Source organism: Grampus griseus, assembly GCF_964374135.1.
Source record: "Grampus griseus genome assembly, chromosome: 1".
Lineage (NCBI taxonomy): Eukaryota > Metazoa > Chordata > Mammalia > Artiodactyla > Delphinidae > Grampus > Grampus griseus.
The window spans coordinates 26549786-26562574 of NC_139017.1; the positions used below are offsets into that span (position 1 = coordinate 26549786).

The 12789-nt window shown below is 34.8% G+C and overlaps 1 protein-coding gene across 1 annotated transcript in view; it reads right to left on the reverse strand.

Annotated features, from left to right (window-relative positions):
• The window catches only part of CATSPERE (catsper channel auxiliary subunit epsilon), a gene marked incomplete at both ends in the record, with an annotated part of 243645 nt that overhangs the window by 85330 nt on the left and 145526 nt on the right, over window positions 1-12789 (reverse strand). The window contains one exon of the mRNA XM_082657660.1: window positions 7336-7778. Coding sequence (XP_082513786.1) covers window positions 7336-7778 — 443 coding nt within the window. The remainder of the gene's footprint in view (window positions 1-7335; window positions 7779-12789) is intronic.

Here is a 12789-nt window from a genome sequence, read left to right on the forward strand (position 1 = left end):
TCAGAGCAGAAATAAATAATTAGAGACTGAAAAAACAATGGAAAAGATCAGTGAAACTAAGAGCTTTTTTTAAAATATAAATAATATTTACAAACCTTTAGCTAGACTCACTGACAAAAAAAAAGAGAGGACTCAAATAAATAAAAACAGACATGAAAGAGAAGACATTACAATTGATACTACAGACATAAAAATGATCATAAGAGACTACTATGAAAAATTATATGCCAACAAATTGGACAACTTAGAAGAAATGGATGAATTCCTAGAAACATGCAACCTACAAGGCTGAATCACTGAGAAGTAGAAAATCTGAACAGACAAATTACTAGTGAGGAGACTGAATCAGTAATCAAAAACCTCCAGAAAAACTTAAGTCCATGACCAGAATGGCTTCCCTAGTGAATTATACCAATATTTAAAGAAGAATTAATGTCAATACTTCTCAAATTCTTCTAAAAATATAGAAGAGGGAACATTTCCAAACTAATTTTACAATGCCAGCATTACCCTGATATCAAAGCCAGACAAAGATGCCACCAGAAAAGGATATTACAGGCCAATATTCCTGACGAATACAGATGCAAAAATTCTCAACAAAATTTGGGAAGATAAATTCAACAATACATTAAAAGGATTATACATCATGATCAAGTGGAATTTATTCCAGGGATGCACAGATAGTTCAACATGCACAAATCAATCAATGTGATATAGCACATTAACAAAATGAAGGATAAATATAATATGATCATCTCAATAGATGCAGAAAAGCACTTGACAAGATTCAACATCCATTTATGATAAAAACTCTCAACAAAGTGTGTAGAGAGGAAAATACCTCAACATAATAAAGGCCATATATGACAACCCTATACCTAACAACATACTCAATGGTGAAAAGCTGGAAGTTTTCCTCTAAGATAAAGACCAAGACGATAATGTCCACAGTCACCACTTTTATTCAAGTTCTAGACAGAACAATTAGGCAAGAAAAAGAAATAAAAGGCATCCAAATTAAAAAGGAAGAAGTAAAACTGTCACTACTTACAGATGACATGATATTATATGTAAAAAACCCTAAAGACTCCACCAAAAAACAAATCATTAAAGGTGCTGGATACAAGATCAATATATAAAAATCTGTTGCATTTCTATGCACTAATAAGGAACTGCCAGAAAGAGAAATTAAGAAAACAATTCCATTTACAGTTGTACCAAAAAGAATAAAATACATAGGAATAAATTTAACTCAGGAGGTGAAAGACCCATACAATTTAAACTATACAATATTGAAGAAAGAAATTGAAGACATAAATAAATGGAAAAATTCTACATGTTCATGGATTGGAGGAATTAATATTGTTAAAATGTCCATACTACCCAAGCTATATACAGATTTAATGCAATCTCTACCAAAATTCCAATGGCATTTTTCATAGTAATAGAATAAACAATCCTAAAGTTTGTATGGAACCACAAAAGACCCTGAATAGTCAAAATGGTCTTGAGAAAGAGGAACAAAGCTGGAATCAAACTACATTACAAAGCTGTGGTAATCAAAACAGTATAGCATAGGCATTAAAAACAGACCAATTGATTAGTGGCACAGAATAGAAAATCCAGAAGTAAAACCCATGCATATGTAGTTGATGAATTTATTACAAAGAAGCCAAGAATATACAATGAGGAAAGGATAGTTTCTTCAGTAAATCGTGTTGGGAAAAATGAATAGCCACCTGAAAAAGAATGAAACTGAACCTCTATCTCACACCATATACAAAAATCAACTCAAAATGATATTATAGACTTGAATGTAAGATCTGATACCCTGAAACTCCTAGAAGAAAACATAGGTGGTAAGCTCCTTGGAATTGGTCTTGGCAAAAGTTTTTGGATTTGATACCAAAAGCAAAGGCAACAAAAGTAAAAATAAACAAGAGGAACTGCATCAAACTAAAAATCTTCTGCACAACAAAGAAAACTATCAACAAAATGAAAAGAAAACCTAGTGATTGGGAGAAAATAGTTACAAACCATACATCTAATAAGAGGTTAATATCCAAAATATATAAGGAACTCCAACAACTCAAGAGCAAGAAAACAAAAAATCTGATTTAAAAATGTGCAGAGGATCTGAATAAACATTCTTCCGAAGGAGACATACCTATGGCCAACAGACACATGAAAACAGGTACAACATCACAGGAATGCAAATCAAAACCACAATTAGATGTCACCTCACAGCTGTTAAATGACTATTATCAAAAGGACAAGAGATAAGAAGTGTTATCTTGTAATGAGGATTTGGAGAAAAGGGAACCATGAATTGTTGGTGGAAATGTAAACTGGGGCAGCTACTATAGAAAACAGTATGCAGGTTCCTCAAAACATTAAAAATAGAACTACCATATGATCCAGCAATTCCACTTCTGGGTATTTATCCAAAGGAAGCAAAAACACTATTTGAAAAACTATATGCACCTCCATGTTCACTGCAGCATTGTTTATAATAGCAGAGACATGGAAGCAACCTAAGTATCCATCAATGGATAAATAGATAAAGAAGATGTGGTAAGTATATATACAATGGAATATTTTTCAGCTATAAAAGAGAAGGAAATCCTGCCATTTGTGACAACACTGATGGACCTAAAGGGCATTATGCTTAGTGAAGTAAGTCAGACAGTGAAAGACAAATATCATATGATCTCATTTATATGTGGAATCAAAACCAAAACCAGGGCTTCCCTGGTGGCGCAGTGGTTGAGAGTCTGCCTGCCGATGCAGGGGACACGGGTTCATGCCCCAGTCCGGGAAGATCCCACATGCTGTGGAGCGGCTGGGCCGGAGCCATGGCTGCTGAGCCTGCACGTCTGGAGCCTGTGCTCCGCAACGGGAGAGGCCACAACATTGAGAGGCCCGCGTACTGCAACAAAACAAAACAAAACAAAACAAAAAAACCCCAAACCAATACCCCCATGACCTCATAGATACAGAGAACAGATTGATCATTGCCAGGAGTGGGGGATGGGTGAAATGGAAAAAGGTGGTTACAGGTACAAATTTGCAGTTAAAAAATAAATGTCATGAGAATATAGTGTACGACATGGTAACTATAGTGAATAATATTGCAATTTGAAAGTTGCTAAAGTAGTAGATCTTAAAATTCTCATCACACAAAAAAATTTGTAATTATGTGTGGTGATGGATCTTAACTAGACTTAATGTGGTGATCATTTTATAAAATATACAAATATTGAATCATTATCTTGTACAACTGAAACCAATAAAATGTTACATATCAATTATACCTCAATATTAAAAAAAGAATTTAGGTCAATTAAGATATTCAGAAAAAAAAAGATTCAGAAATAATTTTCAAAATTTCAAAACTAACTTTTGGTATAAATATCATTGTGAAACCAGCTAATAGCATTAAAAACTTTAAAAAATTAGTTATCTACTTTTGTGTATGGGTGTAATACTCAGTTTTTTCTTCAAAAATTAATGATTACTTATGAAGCTTAGCACCATAGTGGCCAAAAATTATAACATTCTAATACCACTATAGTTCATCAAATCTAAGATGCTATCATATGTAAGACTCATCCCAATTTCAAAGATGTTAAATGCTAAAAAAAACCTAGAAAACTGTGCCTTAGAATTGATGAAATATTGTGGTGGTGGTAGTAGTAGTAGAAACAGCAGAAGTGGTGATAGTTGTAGTAGTAACACACATATATATAGTGCTTATTATGTGCCAGGTGCTCTTCTAAGCCCTTTACATATATTAACTCATTTAATCCTCATAAGTAAAGTAAATACTATCATCATCAGCAGCAGCAGCAGCAACAACATCAAAGACTCAAAAACTTGCTCATTGTCATCAGCTAGTAAATGATAGAGCCAATAGTTTATTTAAAAATGCAAATTTGGGAGAGTGCACAAGATGGTGGAGTAGAAAGACCCTAAGCTCACCTCCTTTCATAGGCACACAAAAATTACAACTATTTACAGTGCAACTATTGATGATAATGACCTGAACACTGGCAGAAAAGATTTTCCACAACCAAAGAAGGAACCACAATGGGAGGGGTAAGAAGAATGGAGATTCAGTATAGTCAAGACCTACATCCCTGAATCAGCAACCAAAAAATGGAAGATAATCACTATTGCAGAGGTTCTCCCCAAGGAGGGGGTGTGTCCCTACATTGGGGTCCCCAGCTGAGTGTTCTGCACCAGGAAGAAGAGTTCCCAGAACGGCTGGCTTTGAAGGCCAGCAAAGATTGTGACTCTGCTCTTAAAGGGCATGCACAAAATCTCACACATTCCTAGTCCTAGCACAGAGGCAGTAATTTAAAAGGAACTAGGGTCAGACCCATTTGCTGAACTTGAAGAGACTCCTGGAGGGGCAGGAGGCAACTGGGACTCCCTCTGGGAACATAGACTCTGGTGGCAGCCATTTCGGGGAGCTGGTTCTACCACAAGGACATTGGTGCTGGCAAGCGCTCTTCTGGAATTCTCCCTCTAGCCTATTCTGGGGGCTTACCAGCCACCAGTGGATGGCACCATCCACAGCCACCCCCTCCCAGCCAGCCATCATGGGACCCAGCCCCACCACCAGCAGGATGGCATCAGCCTTGGGACTCCCTGGACAGTACAGCCAAATATGTCAGGACCTGGCCCTGTCCACAAGCAGCCTCAGTGAGAAGAAGGACCTGGCAGCCAACCAGGTGGGGGCCAGCCCCCACCTACTAGTATACTCACAGGCAGCCCCACCACAACAAAAGGGCCCACTCAGCCCACACAGTGGCAACCCTAGATCATACAGCTCGGGTGACCAGCGGGGAGTGTACTGCTGGTCCCCATAGGACATTTCCTACATAAGGCCACTTCTCCAAGATTGGGAAATGTAACAAATGTACTTAACACATACATATAAACACAGAGAATTAGGCAAAATGATGTGACTAAGGAATATGTTTCAAATGAAGGAACAGGCTAAAACCCAAGAAGAATAACTAAGTGAAATGGAGGTAAGCAATCTACCCAATAAACATTCAAGGTAATGATCACAAAGATACTCAGTGAACTCAGGAGAAGAATGGATGAACAAAGTGAGAAGTTTAATAAAGAGTTAGAAAATATAAACAAGAACCAAACAGAGCTGAAGAATATATTAACAGAAATAAAAAATATGCTAAAACATGAATATTTTAATGTTTCATAGTCCTTTGTATATTTTGATTGGTAACTAGTATTGTGAAGGGTTGAATTGCAAGTGGACAAATATACATTATACATGCAATTCTTGGAAAGAAAACCTATGAGAGTGTATGCAGATATTGGAGCTAGATAATCAAAGAAAGTTGCGCTGTGCTGAAGAAAAGTGTAAATCTTTGTTTTTGTTCTGGAAGGAGGGAGTACCTCAGCTTCAGAAAAGTGAGTTAAATATACTCCTTGTTTCTTGAAACATGCTCAATCCAGTCTTGTTTATTGTATTTTACTTTTCCCCTGTATCTTCTTCCCCCATTCCCTTCCCTCATAATAGGCACCCAGAACATATATCAAGCAAGTATGATGCTTTACTTGTTTGATATATGTCCTTGGCTATCTTTGTATTCTTATAAAATGAACAATACTCTTTTTTGCTTGTGATTTGTGTGTAGTTGTTTGTAATTTTAATAAATGTTACGTAGTAACATTTGATAGGTCTCAGTTTCTTATTCAACACTATTTTTCATTCAAGACTATGTTTTAAGGTCTATCCATGTAATTGTATATAAATCTAAAGCAGCTTTATTTGTTTCAAAACCTGTTTATGCCAGATTGCATTATTATTGTAATTGTGGAATTAAACTAAATATTATGGACTGGTTAAATACCAGTGTAAAAATAGAGTCACTCTTTCCCTGAAAACTAAGTTTGGAACCGCTTTGGAAAGTTTTGATAAAGCAAGTCACAGAAGAAATTACTGAGCTAGGTATGAGCAAGATAACACTAAAAGGCTGGGGAAAAAATTATAAAAATCTAGAACTTTGGTTGTTTTGCCACTGTCTTTAAGTCCCCCCCCCCCCCCCCGGCTATTTTAAAGAAACTGAAATGCGAACTAAGAGATGATGTCTTATGAATAAGACTATGCAAGAAAGGAGATGAGGAATTCCAATCAGTGGACTAATTTCAAAGCAAAGTCTGTGGTCCTATATTAAAAGATTGACTAATGACTGTACCTTCATCTATTTAAGTTAAAGTAGAATGTTTCACATATAGCACTTTCCTTTTTTAAATGACTCTTCACTTTAACTTATTTTGGAATTAAGTGAACACTTCCATTCCACTGTATCAATTAAGAGGCCCACTATTGTTTATGCTTAAGAAAGCTGAGCCTAGAAAAGGAGAGTGGGGAATAGAATATACAATATTTGGGAAGAAATTACAGTAACATGTAAAAATGCTTATACTATAATATTACCTAGGAAAGTAGTATACAAAATAATATACACAGTATATTTATGTCTATTGTGGTAGATTGTTTACAAAGATGGCTGCAGTAATTCCTCCCATTCCTGTATGTAGGTCCCTTTACAGTGTAAGTTTGCTGTTCTCTTGAGAAGTGCAGTCTATTTCCCTATCATATTAATCTGGGCTGGCCTTGTGAATTGCTTTGACAAATAGAATGTAGCCAAACCTAGGCCTTGTGGCTTCTGCCTTCACCATCTTGGAATGCTTCCCTGAGATTGCCATGTGAAGAAGCCAGGTCTAGCCTGGAGGATATAGGACACATGGAGCAGCGACAAGTGCTCCAGCTGAGGCCCCTTATACTAACAAGCCAGTACCTGCACCAAACATTTGACATGTGAATGAAGCCATCTTACATTATCCTGTCCCAGGCAAGCCACCAGATGACAACAGCCTCATGAATAAACCCTGATGAAACCAGCAGAACAGCCCATCTACTCGTAACCCAAATTGTTGATCCACAGAACTTGTTGTTTGAAGGCATTAGGTTTAGGGATGGTGTTATAGTGCAATAGATAGCAGATAGAACTCTACAGAGCAGTCATGCACTATATAAAAAAAGGAAGTGAACAATACAATTGACAAAGAATTCTACAGGAATGTGTTTTTAAGTGGCAAAGAGGCCCTGGATATTGAAAGTAAAAATTGTTGCTCAGGAATTAATGACTTACCATATCATTATTCATTAAAAATTTACATATTTCTCAACATTTTCAAAGCTAAATTTGGAGGGAAATCCATTCTTTTAAATGTTAATATTATAATTTTACATTTGTTAAAATCGAATGAAAGAATTTTAAAATATTAACTTACCATGGTTTTAGTGCAGTATCCTGAGGCAATTTCATAGTGAACCTGATTTTTCTCTTCCAATATTTTTGGGCCATATGATTCCACAATAATATACAGCCCAATATTTTCTGGATAGACTATTTGAGCCCAAACTGACAGGTTTTGTCCCTTGTCCAAAAGATAAGAAACACGAAAAATATCATTATGAAATGCCATGTAGGGGCATTTTTCTTTTGTTTTGAAAGCTATACTTTGTGCTTCCAGTTTTAAGGGATATTCCTGTGGATGTATTGTGCCATTTTCAAAAACATGTATGAGATACATTTTACCAGATGTATTCAAGGAAATTAATGATTTTATTGTACTATTTGTCCATAAATGCAGCTTTACTGCATCTTTAATATTAATCTTGAAATAAAACATTACATTATTTTCCATTTTTACCACAATATTTCCATAATAATCTGGAAAAAAGAGAGAAAAGTTTGTGTTATTCTATGTTGACATAAATTCATGCTCTTTTATTTAAGTGCACTATTAACCAAAATAATTTCTTTCATAGTGATTATTTATATACTTTGAGAAAATTCAGGCACAAACCCATAACATTACAAGATGGTTGAGAGCTTCTCTCCCACTTCGTAGCAGAGCGTTTTTTTTTTGTTTTTGTTTTTCTGCATACCTTTTTCCTCACATTCACTCTATCACATTTTTTTTTTTTTTTTTTTTGCGGTACACGAGCCTCTCACTGTTGTGGCCTCTCCCGCTGTGGAGCACAGGCTCCGGATGCGCAGGCTCAGCGGCCATGGCTCATGAGCCCAGCCGCTCTGTGGCATGTGGGATCTTCCTGGACTGGGGCATGAACCCGTGTCCCCTGCATCAGCAGGCAGAATCTCAACCACTGCACCACCAGGGAAGCCCCACTCTATCACTTTTATAATCACATTATTAACATAGAAGAAAGAGCTGGAATTAGTGCATTAAATAATAATGAGGATGAGAATGACAGGAATGGTATTATTAGGAAGCATTGTATTATGGACTGAATTATGTTCCCTTAAAATGCATATGTTGAAGCCCTAACTCTCATTGTTACTGTATTTGAAGGTAGCGTCTTTAAGGAGGTAATTAAGGTTAGATGAGGTCAGAAGGATGGGGCCCTAATCCAATATGACAGATGTCTTTATCAGGGGAGGAAGATACACCAGAGAGCTCTTTCTCTCTCTGCATGTACAAAGAGGAAAGGCTATGTGAGGACAAAGTGAGAAGGTGGCCACTGTATTCAAGCCAGCAAGAGAGTCTTCGTCAGAAACCAACCTTGATGACACCTTGATCTTGGACTTCTAGACTCCAGAATTGTGAGAAAATAAATTTCTATTGCTTAAGCCACTTAATCTGTGGTATTTTCCTATGGCAGCCATAGTAGGCTAATGCAATTGGGATGAAGAAATGGTGGTGGGAGGGAGACAGCACCTCTTCAGGTTCACTTTATACAAAATAATTAACTTTCTCCCCTTAATAGAGTATTATGCCTAAGTCGCAGAGGTTCATAGACAATAAGTCTCTTAACCTCTTTGGTTCTATAACCATATGTATAAAATGAACAGTTGGACCAGTTGGTTTCATAACTTCCTTTCCAGATACGACACTCTTTGTGTACAGCCCCTAGGAGTATACTTTCTTTAATTTTCAAAAACAGCACTTAGAAAGGACTGGCTGAAAGGAGGAAGGTGAATTCAAAGAGTTAGGGAGGTTCAGAGCTCTTTGTGAGTTTGCATCTTACATTTGGAATATGAATAATTAAGTGACATTTTCACAACTTGCCATAAATTATATTCTAATCAAGCTCTTAAATCAGAAATACCATTTTTTTTTAGGATCAGAATACTTTAATAACAGTGTCAACATACTACCATTTTCTTATCACACTGCTCATTAAAAACATTATTAAATGAATTTTGGATTAAATACAAAGTTAAGACGAAAATTAGGAATTATTTTTTTAAATAATGAGAATAAGAACACTATATATAAAAGCCTGTGGGACGTAGCTAAAGCTATGCAGAGAAAAATTCATAGCATTATGTTTTTCATAGTTTTAAATGCTTAGAAAACAACAAAAACTGAAAATAAATGAACTAGTTATTTAACTCAAGAAGCAGGCAACAGAATACCAACATTACAAACAAAAAGCAGAAGTGAGGAATCATTAATGACAAAAGCAGAAATTAAGGAATTAAATAAAAAAGAAAGTAGATTTGATAAATCAAAGAGTTTTTTTCAAAGGAAAGGAAAACAAAAAATTCAAAAAAAAATGATATCTTGCAAGCCAAACTAGCAAGGAGTGGGACATAAACAATATTACAAATAAGCAAGAGAATATGATTACAGATACATAAGAAATTTAAACATTAAAATGGGAAGACTTTGCCAATAAATTAGAAAATCTAGAAAAAATGAATGCTTTCCTAGGAATAAACAAACTTCTAAAATTGACTGAAGAAGAGATGAAAGACTTTAGTAGACCAATTAGAGAAAATAAAATTAATGAATAGATATAACATTCCTGGTTGAGAAGACCTGATATTGCAAATATGCAAACATCTATTCAATAAATATCAATATTTATTGAATGCCCACTATAGCTACATACTGTTCTAAATACTTGGGAGGGACATATTAATAGAAAAACTGAAAGGTCATTTTCTTTTGTAGCTTCTATTCCTTTAGGGAAGACCGCCAATAAACATAAGATAAGTAAATTATATAGTGTGTTGGCGATTAAAGCTACAGTAACCAAAACAATATAGATCTTGTGGAGATAGATGAGGGAAGGGGATAGCCTAGAAACTGAACCCAGTTAACATGAGGCATAAATGCATAATAAAATTGGCATTTCAAATCTGTAGGGTAAGTGGTGTTTAACAGAAGACTGATTTGAAGGCAACACCAGGTTTCACAGGAAAAATAGAAATAAAAAATAAAATTAGATTCCTTATACCAAATATAATTCTAGATGAATTAAATATTTAAACATAAAAATTATAATGCTAAATTATAAAAAGAAAATATGTGATAATATCTTTATAATTGGAAAGACCTTTCATATTATGACATTACAGAAGAATTCACAAATAAAAATACTAACAAATTTGACTACTTAAAAACTGAAATTGTAAATGTCAAAGTGCCTGCAAAAAGACACTGAGAAATTACACACTACAGAAAATATTTGCAATATGCGTCAAAGACAAATGGATAATATACATTATAAGTAAAAAACATATCAATAAGAAAATAAGCAATCCAGTGCAAAATATCTAAACAGTATGAATTGACAATCCAGAGAAAATATGACCAATGAACATACAAAACTAGATAAAACATCTAATTATAAAATGTGCAATAAAATGAGAATTACACATTTTTCTTCCACACTATGGGTAAATAGTAAATAGATTTTATAAAAATATACATTTTTAAAATACGTTTGGGTGAGTTTAGACTGACAGTTTTAAGGATTTATCAACTTTTTAAATATTCAGAACTCTGATTCAAGAATTCTGTATCTAATAATCTATGTTACAGGAATACTTGTACAAGCGTACAAGTACATATATACATATGTATATATATGCATATTCTCCACAGGGGTTTCTTTAATTTAATTTTTATTTTATATTGGAGTATAGTTGATATACAATATTGTGTTAGTTTCAGGTGTGCAGCAAAGTGATTTATTTATACATATACATACTTCCATTCTTTTTCAGATTCTTTTCCCATATAGGTTATTATAGAATATTGAGTAGAGTTCCATGTGCTATACAGAAGGTCCTTATTGACTATTTATTTTATATATAGTAGTGTGTATATGTTAATCCTAAACTCCTAATTTAATCCCTCCCATTATCTTTTCCCTTTTGTAACCATAAGTTTGTTTTCAAAGTCTGTGAGTCTGTTTCTGTTTTGTAAATAAGTTCATTTGTATCACTTTTTAAGATTCCATATAAAAGTGACATCATATGATATTTGTCTTTCCTCTGACTTACTTCACTTAGTATGATAATCTCTAGGTTCACACATGTTGCTGCAAATGGAATTATTTCATTTTTTATGGCTGAGTAATATTCCATTATATGTATGTACCGCAACTTCTTTGTCCATTCCTCTGTCGATGGACACATATGTTGCTTTAATGACTTGGCTATTGTAAATAGTGCTGCAATGAATATTGGGGTGCATTTATCTTTCTCAAATTATGTTTTTTTCTGGATATATGCCCAAGAGTGGGATTGCTGGATCATATGGTAATTCTATTTTTAGTTTTTTAAGGAACCTCCATACTGTTCTCCATAGTGGTTGTACCAATTTACATTCCCACAAGCAGTGTAGGAAGGTTCCCTGTTCTCCACACCCTCCCCAGATTTTATTGTTTGTAGACTTTTTGATGATGGCCATTCTGACTGTGTGTGGTGATACCTCATTGTAGTTTTGATTTGCATTTCTCTAGTAATTAGCAATGTTGAGCATTTTTCATGTGCTTTTTCACCATATATATGTCTTCTTTGGAGAAATGTCTATTTAGATCTTCTGCCCATTTTATGATGGTTTTTTTTTAATATTTAGCTGCATGCACTCTTTGTATATTTTGGAGATTAATTCCTTGTCGGTCGCTTTGTCTTCAAATATTTTCTCCCATTCTGTGGGGCTGTCTTTTCATTTTGTTTATGGTTTCCTTTGCTGTGCAGAACCTTTTAAGTTTCATTAGGTCCCATTTGTTTATTTTTATTTCCATTATTCTAGGAGGTGGATCAAAAAAGATCTTGCTGTGATTTATGTCAAACAATGTTCTTCCTATGTTTTCCTCTAAGAATTTTATAGTGTCCGGTTTTACATTTAGGTCTCTAATCCATTTTGAGTTTATTTTTGTGTATGGTAAGGGAGTGTTCTAATTTCATTCTTTTACATGTAGCTGTCCAGTTTTCCCAGCACCACTTACTGAACAGACTGTCTTTTCCCCATTGTATATCCTTGCCTCCTTTGTCATAGATTAGTTGACCATAGGTGCATGGGTTTATCTCTGGGCTTTCTATCCTCTTCCATTGACCTATAGTTCTGTTTTTGTGCCAGTACCGTACTGTCTTTATTACTGTCTCTTTGTAATATAGTCTTAACTCAGAGAGTCTGATTCCTCCAGCTCCGTGTTTTTCCCTCAAGATCACTTTGGCTATTTGGGGTCTTTCCTGTCTCCATACAAATTTTAATATTTTTGTTCTAGTTCTTTAAAAAATGCTATTGGTAATCTGATAGGGATTGCATTGAATCTGTAGATTGCTTTGGGTGTATACACATTCTCACAATATTGATTCTTCCAATCCAAGAACATGGTATATCTCTCCACCTTTTGGTATCATCTTTAATTTCTTTCATCAGTGTCTTATAGTTTTCTGCATACAGGTCTTTTGTCTCCCT